General features: G+C 42.2%; 1 protein-coding gene across 1 annotated transcript in view; it reads right to left on the bottom strand.

Moving 5' to 3' along the window:
- The window catches only part of NPNT (nephronectin), an 82,825-nt gene that overhangs the window by 38,699 nt on the left and 19,584 nt on the right, over window positions 1-24,542 (bottom strand). Inside the window, exons 3-4 of the mRNA XM_056855019.1 lie at window positions 10,059-10,109; window positions 3,430-3,522 (exon numbers count right to left, since the gene is read on the bottom strand). Coding sequence (XP_056710997.1) covers window positions 3,430-3,522; window positions 10,059-10,109 — 144 coding nt within the window. The remainder of the gene's footprint in view (window positions 1-3,429; window positions 3,523-10,058; window positions 10,110-24,542) is intronic.

Raw genomic sequence — 24,542 nt, 5'->3', positions numbered from 1 at the left:
ACTCAACTTGGTCTCCTAATAATATGTGCATGATATCATATGGTAAAGACATCATGTTCAAAGAGAATGAACAAGGCCATTTCAATTATTACGGCTAAGTCAGGGAAAGAACTGGAACAATAATTGATAACAGGGTCAATTGGTTTCTAGCAATAATCAATCACAATTTTCACAGCTTAATTCTGAGATTCCTTTATTTAGTCTGCAAGAAATAGAAGGAAACTGAAAGGTTAAATTTCCCATCCAACAAATGGTATTTTCTTGCACTTTACAAGATCCCAAGATTTGCCATGCAAACACGAACACAATAAATGGTAGCCTTCTGGAATATGATAATAAAAACCTGGAAGTGACAAAGAATAGCTCTAGGAATCCATAAAGTTTCTGACAATTCCTAGAGCTTCCCTATGTTGGAGACATCACGGCATTGTTGTTTTTTAATTTTTCTCCCACTGCTGCTCGGAGCGGCAGTGGGCCATGGGACTTGCCAGCAGGAGGCCTCTAGCCATAGCAGGAGGCCTGGCAATAGGGTTGCCAGGCCCCTCTGCTCCATCGGCAGGGGTGCACGATGTGCCAAAATCACTTCCAGGTTTACCTGGAAGCAATGCAGATGCTCTAGGAACCTCTATGGTTGGCATAGAGTTTTGGTGGAGATTGCAAGAGCGTCCACGTCACTTTTAGGTAACCCCAGAAGTGATGTCAGCGTGTCACACGCCTCCCCCTTCACCTGGCTCTCTTTTGCCCACCAACCAGCTGAGGATCAGAGGGCAGCCCGGTGGATTGGCAGACTTTTGCCCACCCCCACTGGGAAATTGGCAAGCCTACCTGGCAAGCCTATCTCTAGGTCAGGGAAAGGACCTGGAAAAGAAACAGTTTAGAAGATTGGGGGTGGGAAGGGAAAGCAATTTTTATCTTGTAGGCTAATCGTTTAAAAGAGAGTTGGTCATTAAGAGCACTATCTCATGCACTGTCTCAAAATATACTTGTCAACAGCTCCGAACTCCAAATATAAAGTGGGGTTTGGGGCTGGGAATGTAATTTTTAGAGCAAAAGCAGCTCAAGCATAGTGAATGTTAAACCTTCCTTTGCTAACACAGAGACTCCACGCAAGGCTGTTCCCCTGCTGCCAGGGGCCTTTCCTCCACAGCCAAGTTCTGATACTGGAAGACCAGCAGCTACAAGAGAAGTGCTTGTTGGGGAAATTAAAAACATTCACAACCGTGTACTCCTTTTGCTCTAAATATCAGATCCTTTTGCTCTAAATATCAGATCGGCTGCTCTGTTTGGGATTTGGGGAGTCTGAGATTTAAAGAAATGAGACTGCCTCCGGCACATGTAGCTTGAGCCTGTATAGAAGGGCCAACTTTCATATTTCAATAAAAAGAGTCCCTGCCCTTCTGCTGCAGGCTGAGCTCTACTTCCCTTTTGTGTATTTGAAAACATGTCCCCAGGAACCTTGGTCAATTGTGGCATTTGAGCATGAGTTCCTGGCATATTTTCCAACATGGGAAAGCCCTACACATTACAGAAAAGACAAAGTCAACCCACAGTGGAAATGTAAACTTTTGTCTTTGGTGTAATGTGAAGAGGCCCAAATTCTTATTGAAACCAAACACAATAACATTTCAGTCAGGGAGCTGCCCAAAAAACTGCAGAGCCCAAAATTTCAGTTCTCTTGTATTATTCATTACAATGGGCATCATTCACTAAGAAGCTGTCCCTTGTGAACCCCATTGAAACAGAGCTGCGGGCAATTGTCACTGGTACGTTGAACATAGTATGAATTTCCGACACAAAATTCCCGCTTTTATAAAACTTCATGACCATGCCTCGGGTCTAATATTGTTTCATAAAAGCCATAGATCCCAATGGCACAGGAATACAGATTTGATTGCTTTACACAGACAATATTTTTGTGGCATGGAATTGCAGAGAAAGAATGCTCCCCCTTTCCTTTCATCTTTCAAGGAGGACATCAGAGGGAGAACAGGGAGCAGCCGGATACCCCTTCATCATGCCTCGATCCCGCTCAGCGAAGAATCCTCTCCCTGAGGAACATTTTTATTATATTTTCATGTTATTTATATTGGGTTATTTTAATTTCAGTAAGCTGCTTTGGGGGAAATTTTGGCTGAAAATCAGGATAGAAATATAATAAATACATAACTAAAACTCTAGTGTAAAACACAGACTGTTACCCAAGATGGCGTTGGTTGTGTCTGACCAGAATAGGTGTAACATCACGAGGTAAAAAAGGGGTAAGAAAGTTTGCCAAGGCGAGGGTGGGCTTATATTCCACACAAGCCTATCAAGAAAGAATTAATATATCTAAACAGCCAAGCTTTAAAAAGCGTTTAGAAACCACTGTGCCACAAGAGGATTAATAAGTATCAGAGACCCGGTTTCGTACAGCATCACCTTCCTCAAATTGTCAGATTCTCTACAGCACTCATTTGCTTTTCCATAATAAGCTTAGGAAAGATTTATCTCGGTTAACTGGAGAATGTGAGTATGACTTGCTTAAGCACTAGGGAGAATTCTGCACTATATGAAATAATACTTTGGAGCTAAGTGATTAAAATATGGCAAAAATAGCCCGTTTTAAAAGAGACACTCATTTATAACCTTACTAAAATGTGGCTCTATAAAGTCAATAGGAAGAAAATCTTTCAAATTAGCATGGTAGTTTTTTTATACACACCCCAAAATCGTTAATACCTAAGGCAGAATCAACATTTTGAAATTAAGTTCAGGCTACACATCTCTAAGCAGGCTGAACAGCTAGATTGAAGTGCAGTAGCATCTTAGAGACCAACAAGATTTTGGGGGGTATAAGCTTTTGAGAGACAAAGCTCCCTTTATCAGACACCACTCTGACTCTCAAAAACGTATACCCCCAAAATCTTGTTGGTCTCTAAGTTGCTACTGGATTCAAATCTAGCTGTTCTACTGCAGACTAACACAGCTACCCTCTGAAACTAATGCTTGTATCTCCAATAAGACATTTACTTTTTAAATGATAACTTCCTGTCAAGGATTGTGATCCAATCCCAGTCCTTTCTGAAAATAATGGAAGTTCTCATTCAGGTCAGATGGCTATATGTCAGCTAGCCAGAAAAGAGAAACACAGATCCCTCAATCCAACTATTTGTAGATCTTGAACACCACCAAGTCAGCTGGCCAAAAGAGGAACTGCAAATTCAGCAGCCAATCTTGCCTTTGCTGAGTCAGCACACAGCCTGATAGGGAACCCAGAGAACCAATGAGGTAGAACTTTGCAATATGTCCTCCAGAGCTTCCTCCTGCTATAGGTCTAAATAAGCTATGGCTCTGATTAGGGGGATCAAATTGCTGCTAGAAAATTTGAAATACACTTCAGCAATAGTACAAAGAAGCTTGCTTGTGAATACTACGTTTTGGTTTTCTTACCTTGGTTGCATGTCTTTCCAGTGTATCCTGGTTGACACTTACATTTGTTTGGTCCAACACATTCCCCATGTTTACATCCAGGCTGGCATACAGCTGTGAATACAAAAATGCAGGCTATCAGTTTTCTGGTCTTATTAAAACACACATAATATTAGATTTTGACCGTGCATTTTAAGTGTTGAACAGTAAGGGGAAGGTGACCAGGCAGGTAAGTGACGAGGGAAGGAATGCTTCACCCCTTTCGCCGCCACCTTTTCTGGGATAATTCCCCCTCATCCCAGCCATTTCTCCCCATGTGATGTATCAGACACGGTTAAAATACAGCTATACAAAAATATTTATCCAACCTTTTTCACCCTTAAGGCAAATGTTATGATTCAAAAATGCACAAGATACATACATGGATAAACTGAGTACAGCTTCTGATAATGATTGTCCTAAGCCACAACAGTACAATCCTAGAGTTACTCCAGTCTAACCTCATTCATTTCAGCAACTCTGGAACAACTCTGCTTAGGATTGCACTGTAAATTCCATCAAAATGAGGATGTAGTAAATAAGTTTCCTTAAAAGGTCATAGATTCATAATATAAAAGTGTGACTGTCATTTTATTAAAGGGAAAATATTTGGAGGGGGAATAATTTTTTGCTTCATGGAATAAGCTTATGTTAATGTTAATGTGTATATGTTTCATGTAAAGTATCAGCTTCCTATATATTTTCAAATCAGATTTTATTCTTTTCCTCCTACCAAAGCTTCCCTGTCCATATATGGACCTAATTCACATCCTTGTGGTTCCCATGATCCAAGCATTTGTAGATCTTTTATGAGAATGAATTTATGCTTGAGTTTAACTCCAGAAGACCAAACAAAAAAGTAGTAATGGAATTTTGCAAAGCACCAGAAAATGTCTGAAAACTTGCAATTTCAAGAAAAACAGAATTAGTTCATGAAAATAGGGAGGGGGCAGTGAAATGCTGCTTATATGCTTAGATAGGATCAAGAAATCCCTCCTGAATCTATTGATTACTGATAGAAACACTGTAGAAAGAAAAATATATATCAGGAATCATTTCTTCTGCTGCAAGATATATTTAACTGAAAGGTTTCCTGCCAATTTAGTTGTCTCCTGACTGTTCTCTCCATTCTCCCAGTCTCAACTCAGTTCGTATTCTCTAAACCAGACTTCCAGGTGCCAAAAGAATGAATATTAATTAATGTAATTAGTTTTCCTACTTGTAATGTATGAGACTTTTTCATCTCATTTTTTATTAGTTAATAAGCGAACACACAACTCTAGTTAGTACCGCAATTAACTAATCAGTAGAGCTAGCAATGGATTTGAGGACTTTTAATTGACTGCCTTTTAACATATTAAATATATTTAATTAATTTTGCATATCCGCCAAACTTCATTATAACTGCCTCTTGAGGCACTAAAGACAGGGTTGCCAACAGGCCTGGAGAAAATGCCCTGTCCTTTTATTAAAAGCTTAATTGGATGTTATTATGTTATTTTATTTATTAGATTTTTAACCCGCTCTTTCCCAACCAAGGTCAGGCTCAGGGTAGTTATTTACTTCCATGCCATGAAAAGCTTCAGCAGCTCATTTCTACACATTATGGTTCTATTAAAGGAACAAGATATTTTTCCCCAGGCCTGTTGGCAAGCCTAATTGAAGGAAGTGTTAAAACAGATCTTTTTAAATGAAATTGTAAGTCACTGTGCACAGCACACCTGAACTAAAAAAAAAGTGCCTCTTTCATTCAGACTAATTAAAAAGTGATATGCACAAATTAATTAGTCTGTTGATAAAAACCAATTAAAGTGTGATGTCCCACTAAACAGAAATTGACCTTGACTACACACAACATCTGCAAATTGGTGTATTGTCACAAAATGTTGGGCTGACGTGGTTTAAGAAGCACTGCTTGAAATAAATGCGAGGGTTCCCTGCAAATTCGTAAGAACATAAGAAAGGCCCTGCTGGATCAGACCAAGGCCCATCAAGTCCAGCAGTCTGTTCACACAGTGGCCAACCAGGTGCCTTTAGGAAGCCACAAACAAGATGACTGCAGCAGCACCATCCTGGCTGCGTTCCACTGCACCCAAAATAATAGGCATGCTCCTCTGATACTAGAGAGAATAGGTATGCAGCATGACTAGTATCCATTCTAACTAATAGCCATGAATACCCCTCTCCTCCATGAATATGTCCACTCCCCTCTTAAAGCCCTCCAAGCTGGCAGCCATCACCACATCCTGGGGCAGGGAGTTCCACAATTTAACTATGAGTTGTGTGAAAAAATACTTCCTTTTATCTGTTTTGAATCTCTCGCCCTCCAGCTTTAGCAGATGACCCCGTGTTCTAGTATTATGGGAGAGGGAGAAAGATATATATACCCCCACCACGAAAACATCCTCCTGAGTGTGCACAGATGGGTGAGGGTGAGGGTGTTTATCATATATACATCTCAATAATAATATGCCTGTAAAAACTTAGATTTTATTTATCTCCAGACTGGTCCTATGTGTTCATACCAGAGAGGCACAGCTTATATATAAAAAAACAGACCTTGGCATTCAACATCATCTGGGCTGAAATTATTGCAAGGATGATGCAAATATATATATATTTTTGAGGGACATATTGCTAAACTTATGCATGGTATGGAGAGATTGGACAGGGAGAAACTTTTCTCTCTCATAATACTAGAACGTGGAGTAATCTGCTGAAGCTGGATGGCGAGAGATTCAAATCAGATAAAAGGAAGTATTTCTTCACACAACACATAGTTCAATTGTGGAACTCCCTGCCCCAGGATGTGGTGATGGCTGCCAACTTGGAAGGCTTTAAGAGGGGAGTGGACATGTTCATGGAGGAAAGGGGTATTCATGGCTACTATTCAAAATGGATACTAGTAATAATGCCTACCTATTCTCTCCAGGATCAGAGGAGCATGCCTATTATATTAGGTGCTTTGGAACACAGGCAGGATAATGCTGCTGCAGTCGTCTTGTTTGTGGGCTTCCTAGAGGCACCTGGTTGGCCACTGTGTGAACAGACTGCTGGACTTGATGGACCTTGGTCTGATCCGGCATGGCCTTGCTTATGTTCTTGTGTTCTTACCTCTAATAGTTCAAGGATTTTTCCCTTGTTTCGGGCTGCTAATATTGTGAAGCAAAAGGCAACAGTTGAGTTGCATACAGCTATGATACCATGGAAGCTGGCTGTTCCTTCCAACTAAGGGGATTTATAACTATCCTCATTAGGATAACTAGGGATTGAATTTTTATCACTAAATGCAATACAAAGCAGATTACAACCTCATAAAACATCTGCTTTTCTCAAGAAACATATTTCCATTATATGGCAAGTTGTTAATGTCCTTTGCACCAAGCTGCATCGCGGGCAGCTGGCCTTTAATCTTTTAAGCAGCTGGATATGCCAAACTTTCTTTACTCACTCATTCTGGAATGACAGTGCCAAATGTTGCGAACGTGGTTCCATAACCAACAGAGAGATTAGAAGCACCAGAGAACTAAACGTATAGCCCGTTTAAATAAAGCAAGTATTGGGTTTCCAAAGAGATTTTCACTTACCCACAGGGCCAGGGCATTAGATTAGAACTGTGTGCAAACAATCAGCATGAAGAATATGTTGCAATTTTTAGAAATGGCCTTAGTGGGTATATAATTGCTACACTTGCACGTATACATGGAAACAAGACCTAGCGCTTTAAACACTTACATTTGTATGTAATAAAAAATAAATCAAGATACATCAAGATTATATATTATATCACAAAAACTATTCCTGCAATGGCCTGGAGTTCCTCCAGCCTAAGGAACCTTTCTCAAGCCTTTCCCCAACCTAAGTGCTCTTCTGCTGGCAGAAGGTGAAGGAAGATTCCTTAGGCTGAAGGAAGGCTTCAAACTCTGCTCTGTGGAGTGGTAGGACCCATTCACTGTATTGGAATATCTCCAAAACATTCAACGAATCACTCATCTAATGAAGCTTGAAGCAGAGATTCTCAGCCTGTACATCTTGCACACCAGTATGCAGTGTGGGGGGATGAAGTGGGCTTTGAGCCACCATCTTGGAAGCATCCACCTGTCTTTGGCCCATGAGAGACTGGAGGTCTTGGGCAACACAGATCTCCACACTCTGTCGGCCAATATGCAGAGATTTCCACCATCCCCTGGCATCATCCCCAGGGAGGGAGTACAAAAAGGCCCATGGATTCCCTGACGTAGTCCACATTGCTGCTGACAGCTGAGGGAAATTTCAAAGGCATTTCCATTGCCCAGAAATCTCAACCACATCCCTGAATCCCGAGTGAGCAAAGAGACCATCATAGCCCCGGAAGAGCAATGTGCGTGGGGTGTTTGTGTGTGTGTAGTTGATATTAAATGGGCTTTCCCTCAGCTGCAAGGAGGAAGCCTGCTATGCTATCCTTTTTGAGGATAAAGAACAGTGCCTCTGATTTTAATTCAGAAAAAGAAAACAATGCCACAGGACCAAATCTTTGGGGAAAGCTGGTCTCGAGCTATCAATTAATCAATCTTTATTTTAAAAAAAAAAAAAAAGTCATAGACCAGCACAGCCTTTCACAATTTACCAGTCTGGAGCTATAATTATCCAATGTTCTGTCAATGTTCATACACTTCACTCATGGATATGTTCATCTCTGCTATAGCTTTCTGCAGCTTCTTATTCCACCTGCAGTTCCTCCTGCTGCACCAAAGGCTGATATTTTTGTGCGCACGTGTGAGGGGGGGAATCCCCTGACTTTGGGGGTATCTCTCAGACAACTGTCTTGTCAAGACAGTTCAAGAGAAGGGGAGCTTCACAAGCCCTGATGCAAAGTAGTTCCGTGTGCTTCTGCTAGAGTTATTTTTTTGAAGATGTACTTTAATCAGATGTCTTTACTCAGAATTTCCATAAATTTAGCGGTTGTTACTTTCAAGTAAGTGCGCATAGGATTGCAACCCTAGTCTAGGGTAGTGTCCAGTGAGTAACCATGTTGGTCTGCAGTAGAAGAGCAAGATTCAAATCCAGCAGCACCTAAAAGACCAACACGATTTTCAGGGTATAAACTTTTCAGAGTCAAAGCTCTCTTCAACAAATAGGCTCGGGTAGTTTGCATGAATTTCAAGTGACAAAGTTAGGCCTTGAGGAAAGCACCAGTTTGTAAACACATTATAAAAATGACTGAAATTCTAATTGGATAAAGCAAATTATACGAGGCTTAAAAACGAACCCAAAATTATTAAATGCTAAACCTGCGTGAATACTTACATGTGGAAATAAGTGGAAATAATGTAATGGTCAGGGCCTACACTTGTTATTAAACTTGTGGCTAGAAAGGAACCCGCTGCTACAAAGAGCTTCCTCAAGGGTTAGTTTCTGTCATTTGGCAGTTATCATGTCTATCAAGGGGTGGGCCTAAAAAGTAGTGTCAGAAAACATACTTTGTATATTACAGAAGCTTCTGGGGTTTCCACTTGTCTGGAAAAGACTGTTTTCTGAGGTGCTTGGAGAGATATAGGCCAGCAGGATGGACAGGTTTGACCATGCTGGGCCTGTTTGACCACATAACAGATCTCTGGATGATCAAATACATGCAAAAGTCCCCAAATCCAGGTGCTCACTGAATAAACTCAGCTGAGTTTTCAGGGCGTGGCATGCTAGGAACCTATATGTAAGCAAAGGAGTCTAAAATAACATTAGGTCCATATCATATGGGTGCTTTCTCTGCCTGAAACCCTAGAGAGCCACTGTCAGTGATGACATTCAGTCATGAGCTAAACAGTGCTGGGGGTTTGACCTCTGTTCAGGTAGGGTTGCTAACCTCCGGGTACTAGTTGGAGATCTCCTGCTATTACAACTGATCTCCAGCCGATAGAGATCAGTTCCCCAGGAGAAAATGGCTGCTTTGGCAATTGGGCTCTATGTCATTGAAGTCCCTCCCCTCCCCAAACCCCGCCCTCCTCAGGCTCTGCCCCAAAAACCTCCCGCCGGTGGTGAAGAGGGACTTGGCAACCCTACCTACAGAAGGGTAATGCGTTTTAACAACTGTAGATGTTTTCTCTATTGGCCTTAACTGTTGGGAAGGATCCAAGAGCCGCGGGGCTTGGAAGAGGCAACTCACCGAGCTGGAGGGAGGGGGCAGGTTGTGTGTGCATGTGTGAAAAGAAAGCACTGTTGTAACACTGGAAGAACAGACAGACTTCTTAAGTTGGCTGTTGGGTTTAGGAGCTCTGTTTCTCACTACTGTGGGATAGCAGATTTGCTGGCTTATAGCAGGGTTATTTTGCTTCCACTCGTAGAATACAAGTATAGTTGTGTAATTGTAAATAAACCAAACATTGCAGGCTGCAGGAACACTGTCTCTCTCCTCTTTCAAAGACAGCCAGGCCAGATAAAATGCAACCCCTGGAACTTCTCACCACTCAGGGAAGTGACACAAGTCTAACACTGTTCACCCTCCTAAAAATAATAAATAATTAAATATTTCCCTTTGACGTTATATATAGTCTTTATGCCCCAAATATGATCGGAGAGGTCATGCCTCCAAAAACACAGCCGTGCCAAAATTATTTCAAGAAATAGGTTCAGCTAACCTTTGGGTTGGCACCTTATCCTGGCTATTCTGTGCCTTAAGACGTAGAAAGCTGCAAAACAAATGTCCATAAAAAGCAATTCCAGCTTTTTGTTTTGGCTTGTTTTTCCTGCAAAGAGGTTGGATTTGGCTTGGGATTTTATCAACTTGCTACATTCCTGAAGACTTACACACATTCAACACTCAGAGCTTTTTTTTCTGAAATAAAAAATAAACTTCGACACATTTAAAATAGATATATATTATGTCACTATCTCATTACAAGACATTTCCAAATAGATGTTGTGATATGCTCTCTATAAAAGTGACTAACATGAATGATGTTATGCTATTCTTGTCAAGACAGTTCAAGAATTCCAGTGAAAGAGTGAATAGAACAGATTTTTTCTAACCTGAGCAGTTCATGCAGTACTTTCACCAGAAAAGCATTTTTGTAGCCTTTAAAGAGACAGTATCCTTTCATATCCATCTATAAAAACAAATGTTTCTCCAGTGACATAAAAGCAACCCACTCCGGGGGCTAATTTTGCCTTAAGCCTCAGCAGCATTTGCAACTATTTTAAACAATGGGAACCAATAAATACACTAGTCATCTTTTAATTTGGGGGTTTATTAAACCTAAGGGATATCTGTTGTGGCTGTTTTTGTTTTTTCTGCTGGTCAGTGACCATATTAATAAATTATTATAAACCTAAGGGATAAATGATCTAAGGGAGATCCATGTTTCGCCTTCCCAATTTATAAATATTTTGCAAAATGGGCCAGACAGATGCTGGGCATGGTACAGTCAGAAGGGCACTTGTTTTTATTTATACTGGAATTGTGTACAAGATTTCCGGCATCAGGCTTTGGGGCGGGGGGAATGAATTAAATTGTGGATTATTGTATCCAAGTGCTACTTCTGTAGAATGATTCTGAAAAGGTTCATTTGCCTGGAGGTATAAGAAAGCTTTCTGCTTGTTTGTTAATGGCAGCTAACGCAAACAGGGGATGATCAAGCCCCTTCTGAGTCTAACAAAGTTTGGGATATATTTTCCAGGGAAACTGGCCCATCAGAGATAGTATCATAAGAGTTGGAAGGGGGCAATACAGGCCACATAGTCCAACCCCCTGCTCAATGCAGGATCAGTCTAGAGCATCCCTGACAAGTATTTGTCCAGCCTCTGCTTAAATACTAACTAAATTTAGAGAACAGTGAGCCAAAGGCATTTATGGGTTTGGTTCTGGGTTGTTGTTCAACCAGAATCTCATCACACAAAGCCAGCCAAATATTATATTGTTCCATTAGTTGTGCTACAGTGTACAACTGAGAGAAAGCCCACGTGGTGTAATGGTTAGAACATAAGAAAGGCCCTGCTGGATCAGACCAAGGTCCATCAAGTCCAGCAGTCTGTTCACACAATGGCCAACCAGGTGGTTAAGAGCAGTGGACTCTCATCTGGTGAACTGGGTTGGTTTCCCCACTCCTACACATGAAGACAGCTGGGTGACCTTGGGCTAGTCACAGTTTCCTTTGAGCTTTCTCAGCCCCACCAACTTCACAAGGTGTCTGTTGTGGGGAGAAGAAGGGAAGGAGATTGTAAGCTAGTTTGATTCTTCTTAAAAGGTAGAGAAAATTGGCATATAAAAACCAACTCCTCTTCTTCTAAGTTAAGGTATAATGGAAGACTAGAATAACCAATATGTGAAGGGAATAACAGGCAATGATTTTTATGGGACTAAGGGGATGCAAGCCCTGACTTAGATGGCCCAGGCTAGCCTGATCTCGTCAGATGTCAGAAGCTAAGCAGGGTCAGCCCTGGTTAGTATTTGGATGGGAGACCACCAAGGAAGTCCAGGGTTGCTGTGCAGAGGCACTGGCAAACCACCTCTGTTCGTCTCTTGCCATGAAAACCCCAAAAAAGTGGTCACCATAAGTCAGCTGCGACTTGACAGCACTTTACACACATACAAAGGGATGCATTGGTGGTAGAAAGTGCCATCTAGTCACAGACAACTCAAGGTGACCCAACTGGATTTTGAAGGCTAGAGACGTTTAGAGGTGGTTTGCCATCGTCTGCATCTGTGTAGCGACCCTGGATTTCCTTAGTGGTCTCCCATCCAAGTACTAACCAGGGCTGACCCTGCTTGGCTTCTGAGATCTCATAATCAGGCTAGCTTTGGCCAACCAGGTCAGGGCAGAGATGCTTCACAGAACGAGAAATGTTAAAGGTGAACAGTTGCCAGTAATGCAAGTACAAAACGTGCACCGATCTATGACAATATACTAAAACAATTGTGCAGGGTGCTCCTGCGTATATTTATTACTTAATGAGATGTCTCTTGTGTGCCACTTTCTAATAAAGGATTGGGCTGTAGAAACTTTATGTATTATTAATCAATGTCAATTATCAGTAATGCTAAGTTGCCTATTTTCAATTATACAAATAGGCTCTCTTAAACTGGCTCTGAATTTTGATGTAGTTTGGTTCTTTAATTATAAAGGTTGCTGACCCCAACTACAAATTCTAAGGATACCACAGCTGGTTCTTATCTTCTGCATGTGTCAAGCGAGTTCCAACAGATGTAGAAAGGATACCATTTCATTAAAGCACAGTATATTCTCCTGCACTGTTTTGCAAAAATACATCATACTGATTTAAAACAACAGAGAATGAATCAAGAATAGCAGAACATTATTCTTGAAAACAATAACAAAGCAGTTCTGTATTATAACATATTTTAAACATTCTCAAGTTGAAATATAAGTCCCAAATTGTATAGCTCCTGCTTTCAATGAGACAGCGGCTTCTTTGAAATGAAAATTTAGTTTTTAATTGGAGTTCAGGTTAGGACATCTCAAGTTATTATACAGACTTGCATTGATGTTTTAAAACACCCAAACCCTAAGCAACTAGACGTGTATGATTTCACGAAACCAGGAATGAAAAGATTTCTATGGGCAACATCCCCCCCCAAAAAAATGATCCCCACAATTAAGTGTAAACATGCATCAAAAGGAAAAAAAATATCATTGGAAATAGCAGAATTTAGCATGTGTTTTTATCCCCAAAGCATAAAGGAGGAAGAGCAGGTTCTATAGCATTTTTGCACAGCTGTAGCGAGACAGCAGACACATGCAAAGCACTTAGTGAAAGAGCAGCATCTCCAAAACCCTTGGTAGTTGCCTATGCAAGGCCCTCTACACTTGGCAAAGCAAAGCAGCCAGTTGTTAGTTAGACTTAATGATCAAAAGATATTTTACTGATACTGGCTTAACATCATAATCCCCCCCTCCTGTTATTATTCCTCAACTATTAGGGGCAGAAGTTTTCAGACTGTGTTCCAGTAAACTCTAGAATTCCTCAGAAGTATACTGGGAGTTTTTGAAAGGTCAGCAATGAAAGAGCGAGCACCCCAGGACAAAAAGAGAAAAACCCTCTCTTGTTCCTCACCACTAATCTTTCTCTGTCAACAGCCCCAGAGTAGTTTCAGGAGTACTCTTGCTGGGTATACATCCTAGGGTTGCCAGGTCCTCCCTGGCCACTGGTGGGGAATGGGGAACACTAGGGTTGCAAGATCCAGGTTGGGAAACTCCTAGAGATTTGAGCCTGGGGAGGACAGGGACCTCGGTGGGGTACAATGTCATACAGTCCACCCTTCAAAACATCCATTTTCTCCAGGGGAACTGATCTCTGTAGTCTACAGATTACCTGTACTTCTGGGGGATCCCCAGATCCCACCTGGAGGCTGGCATCCCTAGTACATCCAGTTCATTTTTTAAAATTCCATCCTTCCATTTTATCTTCACAACCCCGAGCACAGGTTAGGTTGAGAGAGTGACTGGCTCAAGATCACCCAGCAGCCTCCATGACTCTGTGGATCTAAACTCAAGACTCCCAGATCCTAGTCCAACACACAACTCACTATACCACACCAGCTCATGTGGGTGGGATGGGCAGTACATAGGGTAACAACAGTGACATGGGTCAGGTGAAGTAGTCCGGAGGATCCCTGAGCTTCCCTTCCCCACTGTCCTCTCCTTACATGGAGACAGGGAACCTTTATCTCTCCCTCTCCAAGGCACTGTAATGAATTTCAGTTGTTGCTTTGCAATAGCAATTGTCCCAATGGAGGCAGTAAATACCAACTTGGCAATGACAAATGTCTGCCTCCACTGGTTGTACTTCCTGCCTGCTCACCCAATTGTTTAGCATGGCCATTCCTTAGGAAAAGGGGTGTCTGAGCTGACCTGGAATTGGGCAAGGCGCGACCTACAGACAGACCCAGACTGAATAGGGTTTTCAGCAAGTTGGAGGGCGTTCTGTAGCTATTAGCCAGCTTGTTACACCCTTCCCAAGACTGTGCCTACTTGCGATCTGCAAATGAACAGTCAGAGGACCAAACTCAGAGACAGCAGCAGTCTCATGTCATAAAAGATGGCAGTCATCTCATGCCCAAAGCACATTTATATTGGTGTATATAAGTGTAAAAACACTCTTACTCCTAGTGAAATAAACTTAAATAGGACCTTGGTCCAGTTAAGAACATCCAGTTCCAGTTTCAAAAAAAATACCTACAAAATGCTCTGCCTATTATTATTTTTTAAGAACTGTTTTTTTCACTATTGCTGCATTCCCAATGTGAAATGGAACACTGCGGTTGCACGTATAGCATAGCTTGCCTTGACTTAGTGAAAATTGATGTACAAACAAGCGGCAATCAGGCATGCAGGCAAGCCTAAAGCGGATTCAATTTAGCAAAACAAAACAAAAATCCAATGACCTGGGATTGCCCCAGTGGTTTCCAAACCACATTCTAGGAGACCTGGATTCCCCTGGAAGCTCTCAAGGGCTCCTGAGTGAGGAGATCGGTAATGGCAGGCAAACTCTCTGAATGACGTCCAGGAATCTTCTCCACGAATGATCTTCTCCAGCAATGACCAGCTACAGGGGAGAGTTGGCTCATTCTAAGGCACCGTTCTAAGGCTTGATTTTAAAAGTGATGCTGGTGAGGCAAAAGATGTCACCTGTGAAATTTGGCGCCCACCCAGTGTCCTGTTCAAACTGGGCTGTTAACTCACGCAAATCAGCTAAGTGTGCTTTTTTTGCAGACTAGCACAACAGTAACAAAGCATAAAGATCTCTAAGGTGGGCACTGAGGCGGCATACACATGAAGCTGCCTTATACTGAATCAGACCCTTGGTCCTTCAAAGTTAGTATTGTCTACTCAAACCGGCAGCGGCTCTCCAGGGTCTCAGGTAGAGGTCTTTCACATCACCTACCTGCCTAGTCACTCTAACTGGAGATGCCGGGGATTGAACCTGGGACGAAGCAGATACTCTACTACTGAGCCATGGCCCCTCCCCACGGTGTAGCCACTTTGTCCAGATCGCAGCACATTTTACACGAGAAGCTGAGTTAGTGTTGCCAGGTCCCTCTTCTCCACCGGTGGGAGATTTGGGGGGGGGGGGAGCTTGAGGAGGGGAGGGGCTTCAATGCCATAGAGTTCAATTGCCAAAGTGGCCATTTTTCTCCAGGTGATATGATCTCTATCGGCTGGAGATCAGTTGAATTAGCAGGAGATCTCCTGCTACTACCTGACAGTTCACAACCCTAAGCTGAGTCCATGCAAAATCACAAGGGAACATACTTTGCTTTGCCACCAGTCTCATATTTAAATGGGGCTTGATTTGCCATGGGGCTATACTGAAGCCCAATGGGCAAGGTCAGGCCCTGAGAACTGAGCATGAATCCTCTCCTGAGCAGTCAGCTAACAGCCTCACCAACAAAAGAATCCCAGGAGACAGAGAGGGTGAAAATCACTGGCTTATACAAATCACCAATCCTTCCCCTCTTCCTTCAGTGTTTAATATGGGAATAATAATAGGGACTGTGTTACTGGATTGTTGTAAGAACTATTCATTTATTTAGGGAAAATGTATATGCCACCTCTCCAGTGATCTGCTTGAAATGACTCATGAGTTTAAAAAGTCAAAGGTAGTCCTTTGTGCAAGTGCTGGGTCATTACTAACCCACGGGGTGACATCACATCACAACATTTAAAACAAATACTATATATACATAAAATTATATATTTTATATATACTATATAAACATAACATTATCAGCATTAAAGTAAGTGACACATTAAAAAGCCAAAAATTGTATCCATAGAACAATCTGATCTTGTCAGATCTCAGAAGCTTAGCAGGGGCAACCAAGAAAGTCCAGGACAATGGCAAACCATCTCTGAGCGTCTCTTACCTTGAAAACCCTATGGGGTCACCACAAGTTGGCTGCAAGTTGATGGCTCTTTCAACCACCACCATAGAACAACTCTCTGGCAAGAAGTAGACCTCAAAAACTGCTTTAAAAGATGAAACACTTCACTTAAAATCCCAGGAAAGAAGTGTTTTGGCTTGGCACCTTAGGGACAAGCTACACATTACAATTTGTAACTTGTAGGGTATGGGTTCTCCCAACCTGACTCTTGACTGACAATCAAATTTTAGGAGTAGGAGAAGGTATTTTCCAAGTGCATAGGGCCATGATTCAGATTGGGATTGTGGTACAGAGTGGAGACCTTCCTTCTGTGCCATTTTCTTGACCTAAAATGGGCCTGGGGGGGTGCCATTTGCCTAACTGGAGGCTGCACATGTACATGCCCCCCAAAGCACCATCCAGGGCTGTTGTAGAGTTTCCAGCTCTGGTTTGAGAAATTCCTGGAGATTAAGGGGGGGGGGGGAGTACAGCCAGGGAAGGTGTGGTTTAGGAAGAGGAGAGACCTCAATGGAGTATACAACCACAGAGTCCAGTCCATCCTTCAATTCAGCCATTTTCTTCATGGAAACTGATCTCCATAATCTGGAGATCAGTTGTAATTCTGGGAGATCACCACACCCCACTGGGAGGCTGAAAACCCTAGGCTGTTTTGAGTTGGGGAAAATGGCATGGGTGGAGGTGGAAGCCCCCTCCTCCTCACACCATAGTTCCAATCCAAACTTGGGCCCTGGTAGGGTTGCCAGGTCCCCCCCAGGCTGCCGGCGGGGGGTGGGGGTTGCCAGATCCAGGTTAGGAAACTCCTGGAGATTTGTGGATGGAGCCTGGGGAGGACAAGGACCTCCGTGGGGTACAATGCCATAGAGTCCTCCCTCCAAAGTGTCCATTACCTCAAGGGGAACTGATCTCTGTAGTCTGAAGATGAGCTGTAATTCCAGGGGATCCACAAGTCCCTGCTGGAGGCCGGCATCCCTAGGCCCTGGGCACTTAAAAAACAAATTCTTTCACACCTGGCATCTGACCTAAGAGTCTGTGTCAGGTGGTGGGAACCCAGACATTACACATTACAAACTGTAACATGTAGTTTGGGCCCAAGGGGCCATAGCTTCAAGGGGACAGCATTCCAAAGGCAACACATCACCACCGAAAAAGCAGAACATTCACTCTCTTCTCCTCCAACCTATTAAAAATGAAGTACCGGTATGCCTAATAAACAGACATGGCTGTATGCTGCCTTTTCATTCAACCAGCTCCTTAATCGTCTGGCATGGTAGAATCCTAATGAAATTATATTCAGATGCAGCAGCATCCCATAAATATATGTGAATGTGATAGCTAGCCACTTAACATATATTCCAAGCATTGCTGACTTTGAAAAGAAGGTGATTTTTCAACCGGTGTATAGCAGCTGTCAGCACGTGGCCAAAGAGATTTAAGACCCTTCCTCCAGCCTTCCTACTGGGTGAGGGATGGGACCAAAATAAAGAGCAGTTGCTTCTAATATGAACTATGCAAATAGGCATCTGTGAAAAAGTCACAGCTTATTTTGCACTTATCCTTTTTGCTGCTAGATCCCCCTCCCCTCTTTACAACAAATTTAAAACATGGTGGTGTAGTGTGGTTACCAGCGTGGTGTAGTGGTTAAGAGTGGTGGTTTGGAGCGGTGGACTCTGATCTGGAGAACTGGGTTTGATTCCCCACTCCTCCACATGAGCGGCAGATGCTAATCTGGTGAATTGGATTTGTTTCCCCACTCCTATACACAAAGCCAGCTGGGTGACCTTGGGCAAGTTACAGCTCTGTTAGAGCCCTCTCAGTCCCACCTACCTCACAGGGTGTCTGTTGTGGAAAGGGAAGGTGATTGTAAGCCGGTTTGAGTCTCCCTTAAGTGGTAGAGAAAGCTGGCATATAAAAACCAACTCTTCTTCTTTTTCTTCTTCTTCTTAGACTGGTCTGGAGGCTGCATTCAGACGTTGTGATGAACACAAACCTGGTCCGTTGCTGGGTTTCCATGCTCTCTCCCTCTTTCCCTGTATACGGCATGCATGCACCTGGAGGCTTCCTGGTTTCAGAAGTCTTCCAATCAATTCTGATTTCTTGTGATGTCCAAATGCGGCCACGTCAACAAACTGGAATTTGTTGCAATCCCAGTTTGTGGGTAATAAATCGCAATTTCTTAAGAGCCTTTCCATTTGGAGACCATGGCATGTTGGAATTAGATAAAAGGCTTCCTAAACCAGGAAGCTGTCAATCATATCCAGGGAGAGGAGGGAAAGAGGACACAAATCTAGCAACAGATCAGGTTCATGAATCATGTTCATTACAAATAATTTCCAGTATGTTGGTGGCTTCTGAAAAGGGCCAACTCTTCCTTTGTATAGTTCATATTAGGAACACAGTTCCATGTATCTGGAAACAACATGCTTGGAAGTGTGCTATTATAATGAGAAATGCTATGAAAGAGGCTATTAACCTGCTGGGAAATGTGAAAATCTTGGACTTTCTGCTAAGGGGACAGAAACCTTTCCAACGGCAAACAGTGCGCTGCGTAAAGGCCTTCATTCTTCTTATACATGAAATGTTTGAAATGAAAATATTGACACATCACATTGCATATATCAAAACTGAGAGTGTATTTTGCACTCTGAAAGGCTCTAGGTTGATTTGTTCTTTTGTATATAAAACCCTATTGTATATTCCAGCAACACTATCAATAAACACTGATCTTCAGCTGTTTTCCACATTTTTGTTTCTTATTTCTGCCAGATATATATCACATCCTTTCAACATGTCTTCTCTCTTAGTCTATTTTTCATAATACATCTGATTTCTTTTAAAACGCTTCCTCTATCCTCCACTGCATTTTAATTTACATCTTTGATGTTCTCTCTTTTTCAACGTTGGCATTTCTCCATCTTTTAAAAAAGTTCTCTTTTTAGATATCAGCAATCCTTTCTCTCCCATTTACCTCCAGTCTATTGTAAAATGTTAATATGTAGTTATCTTTATTAACTGTCCATAGGACAATACAGTTCCAGTTTTTCCTTCAGTCAAGTGTTAGAAGCATTCCTCTCCCTCCTGCCACTGTGAATAGCTTCATATTTGAGGGAAGAGGATGAAAGAGGGAATGTATGAAGTGGATCAGGAGTAAGAAAAAAAACAGATGTAACTGATACAGAAACAGAGCAATGTGAATAGGGGTTTGTCTCTCCCAAACCTGGATAACGAAGACGACACAAAAACACACACACAGGAATTGTGATGTTAGATAACTGAATAAATTTATTTTGAAACAGGAAATTGTACTGGAATTCTGTCTCGTTGTTATCTTATTTATAATGTACCTTCTTACTGTCTTGAAACAAATGTGTAAATTATGTGTTATTATACAATATAATTGGGGTTGCACACCCAAGGATGCAAATGTGAATAGTTATTATTTCCTTTTTTTGTTAAATACAAGCCAATGTGGCTGCATATGCTCGATTAACTACCTGGAGGTTGGCAACCCCAGTCACACTGCATCTGTTTATGGACTGAGCAGGGTCATGGCCAGGCAGAAAATTAGCAAGGTAAACTTCTATGAAATGAAATGATTCTTGAACCCCATGATTCTGATGCATAATTCACACTAATACTTTTACCAATGCTAACAACTCTTCGATTTCTGCAATCCTACGCTAGACCCAGCACTTAAGGGACAGTGACCAGTTTCCAAAGATATTCCTGGAACTTCTGACCACAGTTGCTTATCCAACTTGTAGAATATATTCAATGTCACATGCCAAGCCCCAAAGATGCGTACTTTGTTTCAAACTCTGCCCAGCAATGTGAACTTTTTAGCCACTGACTTCCAGGTGTTCTCATGTGCTGTTACCTTCGGAACCTCCAACTACCCAGTATTTCTGAGCATATCTCAGACAAAATACACTGCCGTTCCATCACCAATAACGAGGCCAGCAGGGCTGCATTTTGTTGGCACTCTGTGCTTACATGAAAGAGTTAACATGCTCAATTCTACAACCTTTAAATATTTTAGCAGATTCCATCTCCCCATCAATACATGCACTAGCCATGATGGTTGTTCTTTCCCTTTCTGGCATACATGACAATTCTCCTCCTCCTCCCTGAAGGTGCTGTGAAACACAAGCAGGATGGTGCTGCTGCACTCGTCTTGTTTGTGGGCTTCCTAGAGGCACCTGGTTGGCCACTGTGTGAACAGACTGCTGGACTTGATGGGCCTTGGTCTGATCCAGCATGGCCTTTCTTATGTGAAGTACAGCTGGATAGGTGGCCCAGGGATAGCTCCTACTCCAAGCAGCTGCAAAGCATGGCGTGATCAAGCCAAGCATGGATCCTTGCTGACTTTGCGCCATACTTGCTTAGGGTTGCCAGCTCCAGGTCGAGAAATTCCTGGAGATTTGGGGGTGGAGCCTGGGGAGGGCAGGGTTTGGAAAGGGAAGAGACCTCAGTGCGGAATAATGCACACAGTCTACCCTCCCAGCAGCCATTTTCTCCAGGGAAACAAATATGTGGCTGTAGTATAGTGTATCCCCTGATGCCATTCGAGGGTATTTCTTAAACTCCTAAATTAGTAACTCCATAGATACTCCCTCTGAACTTTGGAAGTTTATTTTAAAACAAGGTTGGTCTTATTTACATGGGGGGGGGTTGTGTCTGTGGGGGAGAGAGTGTCTGTTTTCATTGCAGTAATGAAAACTTCCACTAAAATGAAGTTATATCGAAGAGGGAAAGAGCCGATGAGGTGAACAGGAGAACAGGAGACCAAGCCGAAATTCAAAATATTAGTGGGAGTTTCACCTTTAACTGGAGTAGAAGAAGGCTAATCTATGTATGTCTGAATTTTTGGAGACTTCTCCAAGTATTTTTCAAAGGACGGGAAGCACCCTGAAAAATCATACTGAGGTCAAACATGTCATTTCTGTGGCAGCTTAGTTTCCTAGGACACATGCCACCAGAACACTGCCTGTTGTGCTCCCATTCATTCATTTCAATCAACCACACACAGTAGTTCCCTTATGGACCTTGCTCTTAGTTTGGATCGCATATCCTTGAAGTTAACACTAGAGAGTCTGTTAGCCTGTTAATTAAACAGCTTCCCTTTAGTCTAACCTCCTTCCATGAGATATAGACTAGGAGGATTTTAAAAGGAGTCATGACCCCAACTAACTCCAATTGTTCCCAACACCTGCCCTGAAGAATGAAGCCCTTAGCCTGCCATACAGTGAAGTCACCCTAAAATTTGGCATTGCTTTAATTTTAATTTATAAAAGAAGAGTTGGTTTTTATATGCCAACTTTCTCTACCACTTAAGGAAGACTCAAACCAGCTTACAATCACCTTCCCTTCCCATTATAGACACCCTGTGAGGTAGGTGGGGCTGAAAGAGGTCTAAGAGCTGTGACTAACCCAAGGTCACCTAGCTGGCTTCATGTGGAGGAGTGGGGAATCAAACCCGGTTTACCAGATCAGAGTCCACCGCTCCAAACCACCGCTCTTAACCACTACACCACGCTGACTCTGTATGATTTAAAAAATCTAACCATTTTGTTCAACTTGGGAATTCAGATCAATTGTTCAAAAAGATGGCATACTGTGTCATGAACTATCCTTATATACTAAAGGCATATGTAAGGTAAAGCCAGGCATGCCTCCAGGGGAGGGCCCCCCTCCCAGACCACAGATTAACCCATCAGAGGAAGGGTGGGAAGCAGTCAGGCATCCCTCTGATATACCTGAACCAGATCCAGGTGAGGGGTCCACTTTTCCTGGCTTCCAACATCCATCAATGAAGCCATCAGAAGGAGGATAAGAAGTAGCCAGCTGTCTCTCAAACTGTGCCTGCCTCCACCTCAGTTCATAATCTCCTTCAGTTTTGTACTGAACTTTATAATTGTCTTCCCAGTTGTTTTCTTTTTAGAATTCTAAACCCGTTTGAAAGCTATGTTTGGCTGAAAAGTAGGACAGAAGTATAACATAATATAAGAACTGCTCCTCAGAGGTATATATATTATGGATGCCTACCAAGCTATCAACAGCTGCTACTGAATGGAGGGGGATTAATGTGCCACATAAAGGCAGAAATGGCAAATTAGGCACTAACTAATGGGCCTAATTTCTAGCCTTGATGATTCATTGTTCCTTGAATGCTGTTATTTCTTAGTTATCTTGCATTATACAACATGAAGTACGGGCCACACCATCACAAAGTAGGGGAAGATTTATCACATCTTCAGAGAGAGGTGGATTGCACTCACAGCTAAATTTGTTAAAGATAAAAGAACGCTAGGTATCAGTTTGCTTGTCTGCAAAAAGAAGATACTGAATTAGATGACTTGATACTTACACCCAGATTTACAAAGGCTTGCTAAATGCATACTGTATATCGTGAGTCCTAAACCCCATTGAGCCTATGGCATTTTTTAAATTGTAGGAGAGGGTAGAGGGTGCAACCACAAAATGGCTGCCATGGAGACATAATTACAAAATGTCCTGAGGTGCCAAGCATCCTCCTATGGTTGCCATATGGGCACTTCCTGCAGACTCAAACAGTGATGCCACCTGGGCCGTGAAGTACTATTTGCTCCAATCAGGTGGACAATAGTCAGGACTGGCTGTTCTCTTTGGGGAAGAAGCAAGTAGGTGCCAAGAAATGCATTGCTGGGCACCATGCCACCCATGAATGGCACTTTGGGGATCACTGCTGTGCATAATCAGAAGTACCCCTTTTATTCACTGACCAGTGAGATGCCCATCTAATGTGGAAATATGTATTTGCTCGCTCATTTATATCCACATTCATTCTTGGTCATTTACTCCCAGGCCTTTCAAGAATAGCAAAAAAATGTGCTGTGGTTGCTGGATATGCAAATAGTTCTGAGAAGAGGATGGAAATTGATTTAATGGCTGCTGCAGTACTGGTGTCACCAAGCTCTATATTTTCTTAAGTGAGACATTATCTGTGCTCCTGCCACTGCCTATTGTCACAGACTTCTTGGAGAGATGAAACTTATTTGAAATCATTTGGAAAATAGAAAGGAAAACTATATATACTAGCCTGTACTATTTGTAGAAAGTGCAGGATAAAGATATAACGGACATAATAAATAGGCAACTCCCTCACCAGCAGTTACGGGGGTTAAAGGCTGCTTCCCCTACCTCCTGTTGAAAGGTAGTCCTTCACAAGCAAAGTGATTCTGGAGCAGAAGGCAAAAACTACTGCATGATTTCATCGTTGAGTTAGCCATTCAAAACAGGTTCTGGAGCTCAACCCTGGACTAGCTCAGTGATTTACACATAAAAGACTAATTCTATAATCAGAGCCATTAAATTGGTAGTCACCTTCATAGACATTTGTTCTGGAAAAAAGCACATAATCAACTAGGGGGTAAAATAATCCACAACATTAGGACTGTGAATGGTGATTTGGCTAGTCTAGAACCCTACCAGGCTGTGGCTATTTCTTTCTGATAAGGGGGATTTTTAAAAGATGATAAGCCAGGTGCTCATAACAGAGACACGTATGTAGTTGCTGATGTCCCTCTTCTTTCAAGCAGCTGTGGCTGACAATCTTTAGAGATAACTGGTAACGACTCTGGAATTTACACATATTTTGTTCTTAAGCCAAGTATTAGCTTTACTGGAAGTAGCAAGAGCAAGAACAAATACCAGAGGAAGCCAAAACCAAATTAGAACACAAGAGAGAAGCACACAGCCAAACCCACGTACATGAGTAAGTAAAGTCAAGGCAGAGCCATCCATGATTAAGACGCCTTTTAAAAGAGGACTTGGGAATGAAGGTTGTCTCTCCCCTTCAATTGTGTACAGGAATTAAATTCAAGTATAAACTGTGCTATATATTCTCCTAAAGAAGCTGGCACTTCATCCAGACATAGCAGATTTAATGCTGTGGCATGTTAATTGGCTCTTGTGATATTCTGTACTCTGGTACGGAAAACTGATAGTTCATCTTCACACCCAAGAACTTATTTTCGAAGCAGACATTTTCTTTGCTAATGGGGGGTGGGGGAACAACCTCTTGTCTCACGGGAAATCCAGAGAACAAGATACTGGCTTGGTTTAAATATCACAAGAAGTGTTTTAATTAAACCAGCTATTGTTAGTCTGGGTAGGTCAAACTGAGATTTAAAATTATGGTTTCATATTGGTTTATTAAATATAATCTTAATAATGATTTCACATA

Source organism: Euleptes europaea, chromosome 9 (assembly GCF_029931775.1).
Source record: "Euleptes europaea isolate rEulEur1 chromosome 9, rEulEur1.hap1, whole genome shotgun sequence".
NCBI lineage: Eukaryota > Metazoa > Chordata > Lepidosauria > Squamata > Sphaerodactylidae > Euleptes > Euleptes europaea.
This window is presented reverse-complemented; position numbering and strand designations above follow the sequence as displayed.